A 19,198-nucleotide genomic window follows, 5' to 3' on the forward strand; every position below is an offset into this window, starting at 1 on the left:
TGGCCTCAAGTGTGGCCCTGGGCAAGTCACTTCACCCTGTTTGCCTCAGTTTCTTCATCTGTAAAATGAGCTGGAGAAGGCAAAGGCAAACCACTCTAGTATCTTTGCCAAATGTAGTCATGAAAAGTCAGACATGACCAAATAACAATAAAGAGCTCTATATGTTATTTCATTTGATTCATTAATCTTCAAACATTTATAAAGTGCTTACTTTGTCAGTACAGACACTGCACTCTGGGGATTCTAGGGAAAAAAACAAAACCAAAAAATAGTCCCTGCCCTCAGGCAGCTTACAGTCTAATGGGGAGACAACCTACATGCAAATCAGTAAATATAAAAAACATACAGGGGCAGCTAGGTGGTGCAGTGGATAGAGCACTGGCCCTGGAGTCAGGAGTACCTGAGTTCAAATCTGGCCTCAGACACTTAACACTTACTAGCTGTGTGACCCTGGGCAAGTCACTTAACCCCAATTGTCTCACCAAAAAACCAAAAATCAAAAAAGAAAAAACCCAAACCATACAGAGTAAATGGAAGATAGCCTTAAAGGAGAAGGCACTAGTAGCTGGGGAAAGCAGGGAAGACTCTCCTACAGAAGGGGCACTTCAGCTGAGTTTTAGAGGAAGCCATAGTCTTGTGAGGCGGATGGATGGATGGATGGATGGATGGATGGATGGATGGATGGATGGATGGATGGATGGATGGATGGATGGATGGATGGATGGATGGATGAATGGATGAATGAATGAATGAATGAATGGATGAATGAATGAATGAATGAATGAATGAATGAATAAGCCTAATTACTGGGCATAGGAATAGAAAAGCAAGACAGAGTCTCTGTCCTCAAGGAGTTCACATTCCAACAAGGGAGAAGGTTTCAACTGAAGGTCAGATGGAAAGGTCCCCCGGTCCTTTGGGCTCCTCGGTAAAAAAGATGAGAACGATTCTCCTTTAGTGTCATTTCCCCTGATAAAGTCATAGCAGTTTTCAATGTCAAACCATTTGACAGACAGAACTTTCTTTTCTTCTTCTTCCATGTGTGGTCTGACTCTATAGATGAGGAAAATCAGACCCAGAGGAGAAGAATTTTCCAAAGATCATACAGCTGCTAAGTGGAGGAGTTATTTTCTCTTCCTCTACCCCCAAGAATGGGCTGCTACCATCTTTTTCCCACCATCTATTTTTTTCTCCTCCCAGGCCTATGTTAAAATAAGATAGAGTCCTCTGTTTTTCCGTTTCTCTCCCCTACATTTTGAAGTCATAGGTTATCTTAGAGCTGAAAATCTTTGAGATAATAAGTACAACTTCACTTCATTTTACTCTTATTTTCCATTTTACTCTTTCTTATTAAATGTTTTGTTAAAAACAATACTGATCATCGATGCAAACCCAAGATTGCTTAGTAACTATTTAATATTTAAATTAGCGAATTTCAATGAATAAAACATCATAATTTTTTTCGGTCATCCTATGTACTCAAGATTCTTCATTTGCCCCTTCATTCTCATTCCTTCTTCTTATACTATTATAATTAGGCATTCCATTTTTGTTTTGATTTTGCATTTTGTCTAAAGGGTCTTTCCAAGTTTCTAGGAATTCCTCTTACTTGTTTGTCTTAATTGTATTGCAGCATTCTAGTACATGAATGAGTCACAATTTATTTAGCCAGGACCGTACTGCTGAGTTGAAGTTGCTTCTAGTTTTTTTGTAATTACTCATAATGCTGTAATGAAAGTCTTTGACTAGATTGATACCTTGTGTTGTTGTTGTTGTTGATAATGATGATAGCACTTTCAGGGTCGGTTCCCAACAATAGAATTATAGGGTCAGAGAATATGATACTTTTGTTCCCTTTACATTGTTATTGTGAGATAACTCTCCAAATAGATTCTATAAATGTGCAACTCCACCAGTAATGAATGAGCATATCTGTTCTTCCATAATTCTGCCAATATTGAGGGGTTCTTTTTTGTTTTTAGTTATTGTTTTGACAATTTGATGGTCGTGAAGAGGTACTTCAAAGCACCTACCTTCCCATTTCACAGAAAAGGAAATGAAGTGCCCAAGGTCACATAGGTAGTGGCAGAAGCAGTACTTAAACCTGGGACTTCAGACTCCAAAGCTATTACACCACTGTTGTCTGCCTAAGTTTTCTAAAGAAAACTCCTAGAAATTACAGGGAAACAAATAGAAAACAAAACACAGTTTGAGAACCATAGTAGCTATTACTGTAAAGCTTTTAAAAATTGGAATGGGGTTTCCTTAGCTCCTCACTTTCCTCCTTTATTATTCTATTTCCTTCACAGTAATAGCCTTCTTGCTTCCCCTGGGAAGTCATGCTACATCAGAGTTCAAAGGGATGTTCAGAGGGAATTCAGAGAATTTGTCACTGTTATCACCTTGCCTGCAGTTCAATTCCCCCCTTTTGGAACAGAACAGTTGAGGAATTGGCTGGATTAGAACAGGCAGGATTGGGACAAGAGGATGACTCCTTGTCTAATTTAAGGACTTCAATCTTAATGAAGGCAGCTCACAAGATTATAGATTTAGAACTGGTAGGGACCTTAGAGATTATTTTTATCTACCCGCTTCCAAATTTTGTTGTTGTTCAGTTGTTTTTCAGTCTTGTCTAACTATTTGTGACCTTATTTGGGGGGGGTTCTTGGCAAAGACACAGGAACAGTTTGCCATTTCCTTCTCCAGCTCATTTTACAGATGAGGAAACTGAGGCAAACAGGGTGAAGTGACTTGCCCAGGGTCCCACAGCTAGTAAGTGTCTGAGCCTGGATTTGAACTCGTGAAAATGAGTCTCTCTGGCTCCAGGCCATCCACTGAGCCATCTAGCTACCCCTATCTTCCCACTTTAAAGATGAAAAACTGAGTCCCAGGGGGATTGAAAGGAGTTACCCAAAGGCAGAGAGGTAGTATTAGGTGATAAAGTCAGGATTTGAATCCAGATCCCCTGACTCCAAAACCCCTTTCTTTTTGCTGCACCATTGTGGATTCCTTGTTCCTGGTTGGCTTTAAATTCACACACACACACACACACACACACACACACACACACACACACACACGCACGCACGCAGTGGGACCAAGAGTGGGATACTAAGGCTTCTGTGGTTCTCGATGGAGTACTGGATTTTGTCCAGCAGGGGTCAGAAGAAACTCTCTAGGATGGGGACTGAGGTGCTGGGGCAGGAGAGGAGGTAGAGGGGGGAGGCTGGCTGGGGGAAGCCCAAGAGGAACACTGTGCTGGAGATGTCTACACTGGAGCATCTCAGAGCTAGAGGGGGTCTCACAGGCCAGGCATCCAGTCCAGTCCCAAGGTGAGCAGGAATCCTCTGTAGCTTCCCACATAAAGGCCTCCAGTGATGGAGAGCTGATGACCTCCGGAGGTGGCTCACTCCACATTGGGATAGCCCTAATTATTATGGAGTTGGGGGTTTTCTCTCTCTCTCTCTCTTTGTTTTTTGGGTTTTGGGTTTTTTGTTTTTTTTTTTGGTGAGGCAATTAGGGTTAAGTGACTTGCCTAGGGTCACACAGCTAGTAAGTCTCAAGTGTCTGAGGACAGATTTGAACTCAGGTCCTCCTGAATCCAGGGCCGGTGCTTTATCCACTGCGCCACCTAGCTACCCTTGGGGGTTTTTTCTTAAATTACACTGAGCTGAAATCTTCCTCTTTGCAATTTAACAATAATGAGTTGGTCATTGAATCGTGCTTAAGGCTTCCACAGCCCTTTCTTTGATTCTAAGAACAGCTCTGTGAGGGAGGGGCTGAAGGAATTGTTATGCTCATTTTACGGTAGGAGGAACAGAGGATCAGAGAATACGGGCTTGCCCTAGGGAGCTGATACATTTAAAGCTCTGCTCTACAGGACAAACGGAGCCAATCTGACCCCTCTTCTTGACAGCCCATAGGTCTTCCTTAAATTTTCCCTGTTCCATGTCCAGTGTTATCAACTAATCCAGCTTTGTTAGGGTCTCCAGTCCCCACCCGCTCACTTATTCTTCTCAGAATGTGCTTAAACTTGTCAATGCCTTTCCTAAAACATGGGCCCTAGAACTAACCGTAATACCAGGGTGGGGTCTGAGCAGGGCAGAGGTCAACAGAAATAGGAAGGAATGATGCTCCCAGATAAGAGCTAGGGAGCTCTGAGCTAAACTCAAGTTTAAACGGAGGCAGCAGCTAAGGAGGCAGTACTGGGTTCTGAATTAATAGGGTGACACCTCCCTCCCCCTCCAACCCATCCCAGGGCAGGAGAAGCTCTAAGATTCCAAAAGGAGGGCAGAACCTGTCCAGGTCAGAAATGAAGCAGTCAGGGAGCAGCTAGGTGGCACAGCACTGGCTCTGGATCCAGGAGGACCTGAGTTCAAATGCGGACTCAGACACTTGACACTTACTAGCTATGTGACCCTGGGCTAGTCACTTATAAAAAACAAAAAAGAAATGAAGCAGTCAGAGCTCCCTTGCTTATCAGAGTGGAGCATGAGTAGCCACTCCACCTCCAGCCTTGGGGAGATAGGGAGACTTGAAAAGAAAAGAAAAGAAAAGAAATCCAAAGGAATGGTTTCCATCTCAGTCTCCCTTTGGAGAGTAGCTGCTAGCACCCCAGTCTTTACTCTGCAAAATATGAACAGTGTTCAGACAAAGTCAGTAATTAACATCCTCCATTTTCTTAGTAAAGGGAATGTGGCATGATGAAAGGAACACACTGGATTCGGAATCACAGGTTCTGGGTTTGAATCCTAGACTTACTCTTTGTGTGACGCTGGGCAAGTCACTTCACTCTGCCTCAGTTTGCTCATCTGTAAAATGAGTTGGAGAAGGAATTGACAAATGACTCCTGTATCTTTACCAAGAAAACCCCAAATGGGGTCACAAAGGGTTGGACATGACTGAAAAAGTCTGAACAAAGATATGAGCTATTGTTATTATCATCACCTTAGAGGTGAGGCAACTGAACCTGTTGATAAAGGGGACCCAGGAACAAGACTGACCAGGTCTTCTGTCTCCAAGTGTTCTTTCCACTGCACAACACTGCCTTCCCATCTAACATCTAGAACATTCTAACGATGCTAATAAATGCAAGAATAAAAACACATTTAGGTAACACTTTAGGGTTTGCATAGTGCTTTACTCTCATTCTCTTCCTTGAACTTTTACCAAAACCCTGGGAGGGAGGTGCTATTGGGATTCCCATTTTACAGATGAGGAAAATGAGGCTTAAACAGTTTGAATGACTTGTCCCAAATCACACAGCTAGCAAGTACCTGAGGCAGGATTCGAACCCAGGTCTCCCTGACTTCCAGTCCAGCGTTATCTACCATGGCTGTCTACAGTGGCATCCTGGAAAGCTGGAGGGAAAAAAAGAGTGGGTTTTGAGGCCCAAGTTTGCCACTCAGGGTCAAGAATTCCAGGGTTGGGTGGTGTGAGAAAGGTCCTAGGGACAGGAGTCAGAAAATTACACATCATTTGGGGGCAGTGAATAGTGGTAACCTCCCTGTCTCTTCCATCTTCCTTCCCCTGTCTGTCTTTAACATCTGCTCCATTACCCAGGGGAAGACCAAAAAGCATGAGCCTACAAATAGCTCCTTGGTCAGGGCTGTGTCTCAAAGTATAGCATCAGTGGTTCAGATCTTCCTATGAATTCCTTAGTGATGTGGGGAATCTCAAGAGCTCTAGGGAAGTCATGTGGAGACAAGTCCCCAACAGCCACTCAAGGGCCACCCCATATGGTGTCCTCCCAAGCCTGGAAAAAAGAGAGTGGGGGGGGGGTCCTGAGTCCTCCCCCTTGCCTGGGGCTTGGCTTAGAGTTTATAACTATAGCCAAGTTCGACGGGGAATCTGGAAAGGTCACTCCTGACCATGCAAATGCTGCCTGAGCCCGAGGAAAGCCACGTTTGGATTCCCTCGCTAGGACTAGCTTGGCCTTCTGGGAAAGGCAAGCGGGGCCTATGGCCTTTCTCTCCCTGGTAACTCTTGGCTATTGTAAGTGATTCTGGCATGAGGATGGCTGGGGATGGGAAAGGAGTTGATTTGTGCTTTTGGCATCTCCCCAGTCTCCAGATCCCCAGCCTCTCAGTGCACCTCCCCCAGGGCGGAGAGGCGGCCGAGGGGCTTAGCAGTGCATGGTCTGGTCAGCCAGCCTTCCATCATGCCCAACCTACCTGGAGATGAAGAGCAGCCAGGAGAGCCACAGCCTGCCCTGAGCCCTGCTGTTGAAGTAAGTGACCTCCTGGCCCCTCCTCCCCCCTCCCCACCCTTCTTTCCCTTCCTGGGCTAGGCGTGAGTGTGAGCAGAGGTGCAGCCGGGGAGGGTCTTCTCTTTCTGCTCCAGGATCCGGCAGCTGGCTGAGAGCTGGTCTCACCAGGCCCTCTGGATGCCATGATCTGCCCTTGCAGGGGACTCGGGCAGCACAGGCTGTTTACTTCCCAATGGAAATGCTCAATAGTGGACTTTCTAAGTCCACACATGCTTTCTCAGAGAGGCTTCACCCTAGCTCCCAGACCAGGGATGGCTTCCCTATTATCACCCATGGCCAAGTCTGAGACTGAAGCTGTGCTGACCTTGTAGGTTTAGACAGTGTGAACCAAGGCTTCCTCTTGAAAACAAAAACAGACAAATCTATTTCTTATGGATATTTCAGTGTCCCAAGTTAGGTCTCAGCCTGAGACTCCTGCCTGTGGTAGTTAAAGGAGATTTGTGTGGAAGGAAGTAGGGCGGGATGGGGTAGGGTAGCGTGGGATGGTGGGATGATGGGATCTCAGAGCACTGTGGATAAGGGAAAGCGCACTGTGACATAGGCAGAAGGCATGTAGAGTCAGAGGAGGTAGGTTCAGATCCCAGTTCTGTCACCTGTGTGACCTTGGGCAAGTCATTTCTTTACTCTGGGTCTCAGTTTCTTCATCTCTAAAATAAGGTGGCTCGACCAGATGGCCTAAGAGGCCCCTCCCAAGTTTAAATTTATGATCCTATGAACCAGAAGGCGCCTAGGCCTGGGTTCTGGGCTTGTCCCTCCCACTGACTGAGTGTGGGCTTCCCCTGCTCTGCACCATGAGGAGCCAGGACTGGGAAACATCCAAGGCCTCTCTTAGCTAGCTGTCGGTGGCTCTAAGTCAAGGGGTTTTACCCTGTGTATGTGCTGTGGACCTCATCGGCAAGCTGGCAAATCCTATTCCTTCTCAGGATGGTGTTTTAAAATGCATAAAACAGGGGCAGCTAGGTGGCACAGTGGATAAAGCACTGGTCCTGGATTCAGGAGGACCTGAGTTCAAATCCAGCCTCAGACACTTAACACTTACTAGCTCTGTGACCCTGGGCAAGTCATTTAACTCCCACTGCCTCACAAAAATAAAAAAATAAAATAAAATGCATAAAACAAAACAATGACGATTACAGAGGAAACCAGTTATATTGAAATATAGTTATCTGAATATTTTTTAAAACGAGCTCATAGCCCCCTGCCCTAGATGTTCTTGGACATTCACAGAGTCAAAAAGAGAGCTCTCTTCCCTGTCTCAAGCAAGCTTTTGTCTCCAGGGCTTTATCCCAGGGAGGAAGGCCGTGCATGGCCAATACTTGTTGACAAACCAGGAATCCAGTAGGTCTGGGCCAGAGTCATGAAAGGGTGTGGCTCTGAATGGAAGCTGCCTGACCCCCTGGCCCACCCTCAGCTGAGGTATTGCATGGCCTCCCAGTGGCTCAGGACACCATATTCTATACTGGGGATGAAAAACATCCATTGGGTTTTCCTTTATTGTTGCTAGGAAGTATTGTCAGCATCCCTGATACAATTTGTCCTGCATTCTGTCCAAGCTTCCCAATGTGCTAAAGCACCATTTCCTGGTTTATGATAGCCCTGGCCACATGGGGTCTGAAATTTGCAAGGGGTAGCTTGGATGCAGAGAGTGAACCAATTATTTTTACCCATTCCACATGACTCAGGAAGCTTTGCACACCGGATCCGAAGTCCACTTGGTAGCTCGAGAACAGAACCACAGAATTCTAGTCTTCTGCCTACCCCAGCCGGTCCTGAACAAGGGTTTCCAAGGGAGCCATTGGTAACAGCTCCCTTCTCAATAAATGTTTGTTGACAGATGGACTGACCTTTCGCTCTAGACATCACAGCTGTCAGACAAGTGACCGTGTAGGGGATAAAACAATGGATGCCTAGTCATACACTAGATTGGGCTCAGTAGGGTTCAGCATGGTGAGGGAGGAAAAAGAGCCCTGCATCTGGAATCCCCAGATGTGGGTTGAAATCCCAGGTCTACACCTTGCCATCCAGGTGACCGTAGGCAAATGACTTAGGCTTCAGTTTCCAAAATGGGATCTGCTACTTAGGAAGGTAGTGAGTTCCCCCTCACTAGGGGGTCTTTGTGGGGAGGCTAGATAACCCCTTTGGGGGGGGGGACAGAGTAGCTGCTCATGCACAGATTAGACTAGATGTCCACCAGGACACCTCCTATAGCTCTGAGATCCTGTGATTCTCTGAGTTCCCAGTGCCATGGGGAGGCGCAGCCCATGAGGCCACTGCAAGACAGCAAGGAACAGAGCCTGCCTCTTTGTTTACGGATCTCCAGGGCCCATCCCTAGCTCCAGTTCCCTAGGCCCTGGCCTTTTATTTTCCCATCTCTGGTACAAAAATTAATCAGTCCTTCCCACACAAAAGCTGCAGGGTTAAATCCTGTTTTTCTTTCCACACATAAACATACACACACACACACACACACACACACACACACACACACACACACACACACACTTTCTCTAGCCCCTCCTTTCTCCTCTTCCCCAGACAACATAAAGCTTGATTTCTCAACATGAGCCTTCAGTGGACAAGGCAGAAAATTTACCCTGGAAAAAGGGTGACAACCAAATAAGTCTATTTTTTCCCAAAATTTTCTTTCTTTTATTATAAATTTAACCATCAGCAATACACACATGCAAACATTTCAATATGCAAAGGAGAACAAGTGGATTCTATAAGGATCCTAGAATCCTAGTTGTGGAGCAGGAAGGGACATCAGGGGCTCTCTTCATTTTACAGATATGGAAACTGAGGCACAGAGGAGCTAAGTGACTTTTCCAAGGTCATTCTTCCATTAGAAACTATGAACTATGTAATTTCTGTTACACAGAATTTGGGTTTGTTTGTTTGTTTGTTTGTTTTTTAGTGAGGCAATTGGGGTTAAGTGACTTGCCCAGGGTCACACAGCTTGTAAGTGTTAAGTGTCTGAGGCCAGATTTGAACTCAGGTCATCCTGATTCCAGGGCCAGTGCTCTATCCACTGCGCCATCTAGCTGCCCTGGGTTGGTTTTTAAACAACATGTTTAGCTTAACAAGGCAGTGACAAAAATTGCCTTATTTGTTTATGCCCCCCTTCCGTACTTCCTAAGAGGCAATGCAGTATAGTTGACAGGGTCATGAATGTGGAGCCAGGAAGACCTGTGTTCAAATCCTGATATGGGATCCTGGGTATTTCCCTTAACTTCTCTGTCCCCCAATTTCTCCATCTCTAAAATAGTGTGTGTGGGGGGGTCAGTTTGATAGCCCCTAAAGTCTCTTTCAACTCTAAACCTATCATCCCATAATTGTTTTGGGTTTTTTTTTTGTTAGCTATCATGCCCCTCACCCATTCCTGCCCCCATCTTCTGTTCTACAGATTAAACAGCCCAGACAGACAATCAACAGGCATTTATTAAGTACCTACTATGTGTCAGGCACTGTGCTAAGCACTGGATGCCAAGAGAGGCAAGAGATGGTCTCCTTGCCTTCAAGGAGCTGACAGGCTAGGGCACAGTCCCTATTCCCCTCACCATCCTGACGGCCCTCTGATGTCCACGTTCCAGCTTGGCAGTTTCTTTTCTAGAAGTGACATAATATTCTGGATGTGGTCTGAGTAGGGCAAGGGACAGTGGGTCCCCACACACACCCCCTCTCCCTCCCCATCTGCCTCAGGATTCTTGGTAGCCTAAAATCATGTTCATTTCCAGAGTCATTATAATATATATTTTGGATCAAATTAAGTTCATGTCTGTTTTGTTTTTTAATGCTCATTTCTGCTTTTAAAAAATACTCATTTCTGCTTTTAAAAAATACTTGTTGCTGCTTTTTAAAAATACTCATTTTTTGTTAATAATTCTCATTGCTACCACTCTTTATTTTTGCGTGACTGGTCTGGAGGGGCCTAAGTGCAGGATTTTGTATTTTGTCCCAGTTTAATATTATCTCGATGATTTAGGATTGAAACAGCCCTGATCAGTCCCAGTGAGAAGTACATTTAGGCATGCTTCATGGTGATACTAAGCCCCATGTTTGATTCTGAACGACCCTGAGTCCTGGAAGCTTTCAGCAAATTCCCAGTTATTTCTCCTCCCGGTCCCCTCGATATTTGGGTTGGAGTCAGTAAATTCCTTTTAACTCCATGATGCATCTGGAAGGGTACTGGGTGGGTCCTTTGGTACCATCCAACCTTAGTCATTTTACTGAGGAAAAAAACCAAGACCCAGAGAGGGAAAGGGTTAAGCATCAAATTAGTGGCAGAACCAGAGCAAGCCCCCGGGTCTCCTGATTCCCAGGCCAGGGCTCTTTCTACTGTATTGGGTCCCTTCCCTGATTGCCAGACCATTGCTAGACTTAGGGGGGATTCTCAAGGACCATGAGCTTCTCCTTTTCACTGTGCAAATTACTCTCTTATAGAAAATATTATTTTCTAGAATAATCCATTTCTAGAATATTATTTCCTCACAAATTAGACAATCTGCAAGCATTTATTAAGTGCTTGCATTGAGCCAGGCCCTGTGCTAAGCACTGGGGACATGCGGAAAGATAAATACCCAGGCATGCCCCCTCCACTCTGCCTCCAGAGGCCGTTTCCTTCCCATCCGCATCAGTGCCATCTTCCAGCTCCCTGAAATGCCTCCTTGCTGGTAACGATGCTCCCAGGGCAGGAGCTGGTCTCTGGTCTTGAGAAAAGAAGCTATTCATACAGACAAGTTGCTGTTTAAGGGAAGCTGGCTTCTTCCACAAGCATTTGCCAGGGCCTCTCAGCAGGAATTAAACTCTGGAGTCCCCTTCTACAAGCTTCTCTTCCCTTCTCCTACTGCCTATCTTGGGTCTAGTCATGTGAAGTTGGGGAAAAGGACAAAGGATTCCAATTTGCAACACCGCTCTCTATTTTTAGTGGGACACGGTCCGCTACGGAGCCGTTGTACATTCCTGGGAGTTTATCAAGAGAATAAATATTTAAATGTTTCTATAAGATTTATTCAACGGGAACAAAATGTGACCTATGAAACTGATTTCTCCTGGGAGCCTTGGTGAGTCTGCAGTCGTATGGCTGGGCCTAGAGCAGGAATCAGGCTGAGATTATATGACTTAAAAGTCTACCTCAGTCTCGCCTACTTCTCTCCTTCTGGGAGAGCAGTTTCAAATTTTACAAATGAGATCTAAACAAGAAGACACACAAAAAAACAAATGGAGACCTTCTTTATCATTCCCCTTATCTCTTCTCTTTCCCTTCCCTCTGCTGGTATTCGATTCTTTGAGGCTCAGCGTAAGAACTTTTTACCTGTTCCTTAATTCTGCCTTCATCATCGATGTCCCAAATTACAATAATAAGGAGTGAAGCAACTCGGTTGTGGTTGAAAGGTTACCAACAACACCAGCTCACCTTTTCTTTTTTTTTTTTAATGAAAGTATTTTATTATTTTCCAGTTACATCTAAGGATAGTTTTCAACATTTGTTTTTCACCCTTTCAATATCGTTAGGTAAAACTCCAGATAACCTGCATGGTCCTAGATCTAGCAGTCAGGTGCCTGATGGGAGTTGAAAGGAATATGCTGATTCTAATCCAAATGTCAAAGGGGCCCAGGGAGAGTTTTTGCTAAAAGAGAGGAGCAGAATGGTACAAAAACCAGATCAATCCTGAGGGACTCTGTTATGTCTGGAGGAGCTTCACATAGGCACATCGAAGTGGGGTAAAAGTAGCACTCTTTGTCCCGGACTCTGGCAACCTGAACCTAACTCTGCTCTCCTTTGTCATTTTATAATTTTATCGCATTTGTCACCTTATCATAAAATAGATTTTATCATTTTCTCCACCGATAAAATGTAGGGATTGGATTAAAAAAACCTGGCACAGTAAATATAGTAGGTGGAGCAAGAGAGAAAACAATCGAGCTTTCTGCCTGGGGTTGGACTGCATGGGAAGTTTGGGGTTCAGTTTGGGAGCCATATTTTTGGCAGGGACATCGACAAGCTGTAGCATATCTAAAGGAGGGTGGAATGGGGAGGGCACTGGATAACATGCCTTGGTAGCCCGAACTCAGGATGTTTAGCCTAGAGAAGAAAGGCTTAATAAACATTCACGGTCTTCCAACATCCAAATGGCTGTGGGGGGCGGGGGGTGGGGGTGGGGGGAAGGAAAGGATTATACTTCTCATGCTTGGCCCCAGAGAACAGAATCAGGAGCAATGGATGGTACTCACAGAGAGCCAGAGCTGTCCAACAATGCTTCGCCCCATCTGGTTTTCTATCACCTGAAGTATTTAAGCAGAGTATGTATAACTTCTCCATCAGTGCTGGCCTTGCTTGGAGTCAGAGAACCTGAGTTCAAATCTCTCTGTCACTCACTACCTGTGTGACTTTGTATAAATGAGGTCTAGAAAAATTAAGGGTTCTTGTCCAAGGTCACATGGGTAAATAAGTGCTAGAGCCTGGATGAAAGGTAAGATGTGTCTTTGGGCTCCAAATCGAGTCACCTTTCCACTGTACTGTGTACAGTTAGAATATGTGGGCTTCTTGCACTTGAGAGGAAGAAAGCACTCAAAAGCAAAGGAATTTTGATTTTAAATTTTAGAAGTCATCTTATCCAAGGTGGCTTCTAGGTCAAAATCTGCAAACCTGTGAAGTTATAGAGGGGATTCTTGTATCCAAAAGGGGATTAGGTTAGATAGATGCCCCGTGGGGTCTTTTTTGACACTGAAATTGTAGAATTCTAGGTCTGCTCCAGCATTAAATTTCTATTGTTCTGTGATGTTCTGGACTCATTATTCTTTTTTGTTTGTTTGTTTTTTGTTATTGTGGGGCAATGGGGGTTAAGTGACTTGCCCAGGGTCACACAGCTAGTAAGTGCCAAGTGTCTGAGGCAGGATTTGAACTCAGGTCCTCCTGAATCCAGGGCCGGTGCTTTATCCACTGTACCACGTAGTTTATGTATAATGGGACTGCTTCCCCCGCCTCACCACACCATTCAGGATTGGATGCATTATTAAATAGCATTTGAAATAGGGACAGATACAAATTTTGTGCCAAAGGGCAATGTTTCAGAATGTCAATAGAGCTTTCATTTTCTGGTGGGGACTGGGGGAGGTAAGAATGAGGGCAAGGAGATGGGAAGTATTTTACTAGAGGTAGCTAGGTGGCAAAAGTAATGAACTTGGAATCCAGAGCCTGAGTTGAAAATTCCACCTCAGAGACTTACTAGCTGTGTGACCCTAAGCAATTCACTTAACCTTTCCCAGAGGCAGCCAGGTGGTTCAGTGGAGAGAATACTGGGCCTGGAATCTGGAAAACCTGAGTTCGAATCTAGCCTCAGACACTTACTAGCTGTGTGACCCTAGGCAAGTCACTTAACCTATGTTCTTCCCAGTTGCCTCAGTTGTAAAATGGGAATAATAATAGCACCTAATTGCCAGGGTTATTGTGAGGATCAAATTAGGTAACGTATACAAGGATAATCATAGAAGACCCAACTTGCTTTGGTAATAAGGTCACCAATTTAGAACTGGAAGGGATCTTAGAGGTCAAGTAGTGCAATGTGCTTGTTTTATAGATGAAGAAACTGAGACCCCAAAAGATGAAAGATCCTTGTCCAAGGTCACATGGGTAATAAGTGCCAGGATGAAAGCTGTCTCCTGGCTCCAAATCCAGCAGCTTTCCACTGTAGCCCATTCAGTTAAAATAGTGGGGCTTCCTACTACTGGAGAAAGAAATCATTTAGAAGCAAAGGAAATTTAAGTTTTTTAATATTTTCCAATCATATATAAAAATGAATTTTTTTTGCAGGGCAATGGGGGTTAAGCAACTTGCCCAGGGTCACACAGCTAGTGTCAAGTGTCTGATGTCAGATTTGAACTCAGGTCCTCCTGACTCCAGGGCCAGTGTTTTATCCACTGTGCCACCTAGCTGCCCCTATAAAAACAATTTTTAACATTCATTTAAAAAAATTTGGGAGAGCAGCGAGGTGGCACAGTGGATGGAGTACTGGCTCTGGATTCAGGAGGACCTGAGTTCAAATCCGGCCTCAGACACTTGACACTTACTAGCTGTGTGACCCTGGGCAAGTCACTTAACCCCAATTGCCTCACCAAAAATTAAAAAAAAATTTTTTTTTGAGTTCCAAATTCTCTCATTCCCTCTTTCCCCTCTCTCCTCCTTAAGAAGACAAGAAATTTGGGGCAGCTAGGTGGCGCAGTGGATAGAGCACCGGCCCTGGAGTCAGGAGTACCTGAGTTCAAATCCGGCCTCAGACACTTAACACTTACTAGCTGTGTGACCTTGGGCAAGTCACTTAACCCCAATTGCCTCACTTAAAAAAAAAAAAAGACAAGCAGTTTGATTTGGGAAATTTAATTTTTAAAATAAAGCTTTTAATATTCCCTCCACTAGTGAAGTGTTCTCAAGGTCAGCAACAAAGTGGCATCAGCAACTGCCATTCGTTGGCAGTATTTGGCATAATGACCTCTCCCTGTGCAGGTGTAGAGCCTCTGAGGTCAGGCTAGTGTTCACCACCACACTCCTGTGACAGTCGCTCTATTGTCTCTGGCCAAATGATTTATACTTGAGCTGTGGTTTCCCTTCCTGCTCACAAGGACTCTCTCCTCCGCAAGCACTGAATCAGCCTCTGTTCTACCGGCTACCAACTCGGACACTGGCCATTCAGCTCCTCAGGTTTATCCCAGTAGAGCTAAAGCTCTCCAGCCTCACCCTTTCCTTCACCATTTGGGATTGTCTCTAACCCCTATTACAACCTTCTTGAGGTTGCATCCTGCCTCCCCCACCCACCCACAGCAGCCTCAGGCCTGAAATAATGGCTTCTCCTTTCCCACTGTCTACAGCCCTCTCTTAAATTTGTGGTTAATCCTCTCCTGCGCAACATTCGGCTTAATAATCGAACTCACTGAGAGTGGGGACTGTTGGGTTTGGTTTTTTGTTTTTGTTTTTTGGTAGGGACTGTTTTTTGCCTCTTTCTGTATTGTCTAGCACATAGTAGGTGCTTAACAAATGCCAGTTGACTCGACTTGACTAGTTGGTTCTGGGTCTCTGAAAATGTATCTGAGAATGGTTGTGATGTGAGGCCCAAATCCTCCAGGTGTAATCTCATCACGATTAAGAGCCACAACCCTAATCTTTAGATATTTATGAAGATGCTTCCCAGATATTCCAAAGTAGCTTATCCTACCTACCACATCGGCACCTAGAACAGTCAAGAACCATGGACAGAAGACTAAAAGGCCCCTTGGTAGCCAAAATAGACATGGAAAAGACCAGGGCCTAAAGTTCATACACTTAACTAGTTCCTAGAACAACCGTTGCCTGGGGACTCTTTACTCTTAGTTTAAACACAATTCTAAGGGGGCAGTGGGTCCATAGCAGGTCAGGACAACTGGAGGAGTGAGAGGGGGTACTGTTAGAGCTGGGGTTCTTCACCTTTTTGTGTGCCATGGTCCCTTTGGCAGTCTGGTGAAGCTGCCAGAGACCTCTTCTCTAAATAATGTTTTTCTTTTTTCTTTTATTCATTTATGTATCTCCCTGTGTTTATTTATTTTTAACATTTTTTAAAATGTCAAGTTCCAAGTCTTCTCCCTCACTCCTGACCCTCCCGTAGCCATTGAAAAGGCCAGCAATATAATTTCAATTTAAATCATTTTTAAATGTGTCAAAAAAAAGATGACAAAGAAAACCAATTATGTTGAAATAGTTGCCATTTTTTCAGACACATTTTTCAGAAACATAGAACCAACCAATCCCCAAGTACTTATTAAGCACTTATATGCTAGATACGGAGGGTACAAAGACAAAAAATGAAATGGCTCCTGCCCTCAGGTAGCTTACATATAGAAGAAGTCACAACTCACACCCATATAAGTGTAGACTAAATCAATGACAAAGGTCATGGCAGGGGAAGAGATATAATAGCTGGGGCATCTCTTGTAGGTGGTGGCAGGTGAGCTGAGTCTCCATACTCTCTGGCCACCTTCCATGAACTGAACACAAACAGGCACCTTCGTTTATGTGATGTCTCCCCCATTTAGTGTGGGGACCTGTTGAGAGCAAGAACTGTCTTGATTTTCCATTTGTATTATCATTGCTCAGCCCAGTAAACCATGTCATAAGTGCTTTTCCATTCCATTCTAAGAGGCACAGGGGAAGAGGGAGCAGCTTCTAGGCAGGGAAAACAGTCTAAGGCAAAGGCATGGAGGTGGGAGATGAGCAATAGAATGTCATGTGTGACAACAGGGATAGGGTAGATTTGTTTAGACTATGGTGTATGTGGAGAATTATGCCAGAATACCACTTCTGTGGCATTACACATGAACCCAGCAGAGAACACACATGGAATTATAGGATTTAGGGCAGAGAAGCTAAGTGACTGGTCCCACAGACAGGGTCTGAGCCTGGGTCTTTGGACTCTGGATCCTCCGTATTCTTTTCACCTCTTAGCCCTGAGTCTGTGCTTGTTTTATGCTTCAGACTCGTCCATCTCTTCTTGTGTTCTCAGCCTTCCTTCTCATTTAGATCAAAGGCTAGCCGGGGGACTAATGAACAAAGTTTATAGCAAAGTAGATCCACAGTTGGGAGGGACTTCAAAGGTCCAGCCCCATCCTTGTAAATGCTCAGGCTGATCATTTAACGATCAGCTCCGGAACCAGTACAAACTGGTAGCAGCACACTCCTGGCTGGAGCCCCAGGAGAAAATAAAGCTGGTAGGTTGAAGGGCTTTGACTATCAGACTAAGGAGTTTGGAGTGCATCCTAGAGGTACAGGGGCATCATGGAAGGATACTGAGCAAGTAAGTGGTGATGGAATCAGAGCCGTGTCTTAGGATGATTGAGCTTGTGCCACAGAGTGGTCCAGACCTGGGAGAGACCGGAGAGAGGACAAACAATCAAGAGACTTTACATGCATTTCTTGTTTGCTGCAGACCTTGGGGGCGGGGGCGGGGAGGGGGGGGGGCGGGTTATTGATGTTCTCAGGCCGAGCAAACCTCTCTGATGCCTGAAAAGCCCATCCGGAAGTTTGCTGCTCACCTGACGAGGATTCCTCCAACCACATCCTAGCCCTAGCGTTAGGCTTCATTCAGTGCCCTGAATCAGAGGAAAAGGGACAAGGTCTTTTTTTCTGTTATTGTTTTTTTTTTTATTTTTAATAAATAAAAGTATTTTCTTATTTTCCAGTTACATGTAAAGATAGTCTTCGACATTTGTTTTCATAAGATTTTTTTGTTTGTTTGTGTGTGGGGAGGCAATGGGGGTTAAGTGACTTGCCCAGGGTCACACAACTAGTAAGTGTCAAGTGTCTGAGGCTGGATTTGAACTCAGGTCCTCTGAATCCAGGGCCGGTGCTTTATCCACTGCGCCACCTAGCTGCCCCTTCATAAGATTTTTATCTCCAGATTTTTCTCCCTCCCTCCTTCCCCTCCCCTCTCCCCAAGACAGCAAACAATCTGATATAGGTTATGTATGTACAATCACATCAAACCTATTTCTTCGTTAGCCGTGTGGACGAGGTCTTTTTTGACTTTGCTCCTCTTGGGTTTTTCCATATTCCCTCTGCGTGTGTCAGCCTTCCAGGTGGTCTGGGAGTCTGCAGCATTCAGTACCGTGGAGGCAGCTAAAATGAGCAGCTGACAGCACGCACCTGAGGAACAGGAAGCAGCAGTTGCCCGGTGTCTGCCTCGTCCCCACCCCCCAGCACCATCTCCCTTGCCCACTGACCTTGGATTCCCAAAGGGGTTCTTGGGAAAAGACGATTTTCAGGGACCTCTGCTCCCAGGACATAGATCCCACCTCCCTTTGACAGAACTGGGCAGGTTAATGGGTTAGGTATGGAATGGGGACCCTCTTTTCCCCTACACAATCCAGCTGAAGTGCTGTTTGTATATTTTATTAAGAAGGATCTCAAGATCCACTAGGTTGTGTCTTCTGTACCCCACAGATGGGGGCGGGGGTTATGCTGGGGTCCACAATATTAAAAAATATCCTGGGGGCAGCTAGGTGACGCAGTGGATAAGGTACTGGTCTTGGATTCAGGAGGACCTGAGTTCAAATCCAGCCTCAGACACTTGACACTTACTAGCTGTGTGACTCTGGGTAAGTCACTTAACCCTCATTGCCCTGCCAAAAAAAAAAAAAAAATCCTGATAACTGTATTTCAACATAAGTGTATTTTATGCAGTTAAGAACATGATCCTGGGAAAGGGATATATAGGCCTCCCCAGACGGCCGAAGGTGTGTGTGGGGGGGGACGGCCCATGACACAAAAAGGGCAAAGAATCCTTGATCCAGTCCCCAGAAGGTGTCTGGGGGGGGATGCCGTGTGTATCACTCACCCAGCCACACTTCAGAGAGTGTATGAGACTTAATAACGATGACAATATTCATAACAACTAACATTTATATAACACTTACCATTACTTATTACATACCTTGCTCTTTTATCACAAACCATTCAGGACCCTCCTGTTGAAGAGACCGTGTGCAGAGCACCATCCATCGTCCTGCCTGGGGACAGGGAGGCCGTGGCACCGGATGTAGACCATGATAAAAACCTGGTGAGCAGGTACTGTGTCTTTCCCGAGCTCCCCCGTCTGTGCCTAGGCATATGTTGTGCTGAGCTGAAGGTTTCAGAGAATGGACCACATGGACGGTGGGATTTGTCACAAGTCTGTACAGAAGATTTGGAGAGTTGAAGTTGTCTTTCATTAGCCCTTTTCAAGGGGTCAGCAGAATAACTAAATGAGAGAAATGTGTGGGGTTTTTAAACATTATATTATCTTCTCCCCCATGTAGTCTGTGTTCTGCTAGCTCCCTAAGTAGACCCCCAAATACTTCCAGAGATCAGGATTTGGCAGGATGGGGGAAGAACAGGCACTCCTGCTCCTGGCTCAGAGTCCAGATGTCAGC

General features: G+C 45.1%; 1 protein-coding gene across 2 annotated transcripts in view; it reads left to right on the forward strand.

Annotated features, from left to right (window-relative positions):
- Positions 1-19,198, forward strand: part of IRAG1 (inositol 1,4,5-triphosphate receptor associated 1) — a 126,469-nt gene that overhangs the window by 51,449 nt on the left and 55,822 nt on the right. Inside the window, exons 3-4 of one of the 2 annotated variants that reach the window (XM_043971380.1) lie at positions 6,066-6,229; positions 18,748-18,854. In XM_043971380.1, coding sequence (XP_043827315.1) covers positions 6,066-6,229; positions 18,748-18,854 — 271 coding nt within the window. The remainder of the gene's footprint in view (positions 1-6,065; positions 6,230-18,747; positions 18,855-19,198) is intronic. The other variant, XM_043971382.1, reaches the window with a different exon arrangement.

The sequence above is a fragment of the Dromiciops gliroides genome, chromosome 6, assembly GCF_019393635.1.
Source record: "Dromiciops gliroides isolate mDroGli1 chromosome 6, mDroGli1.pri, whole genome shotgun sequence".
In the NCBI taxonomy this organism is placed as follows: Eukaryota; Metazoa; Chordata; class Mammalia; order Microbiotheria; family Microbiotheriidae; genus Dromiciops; species Dromiciops gliroides.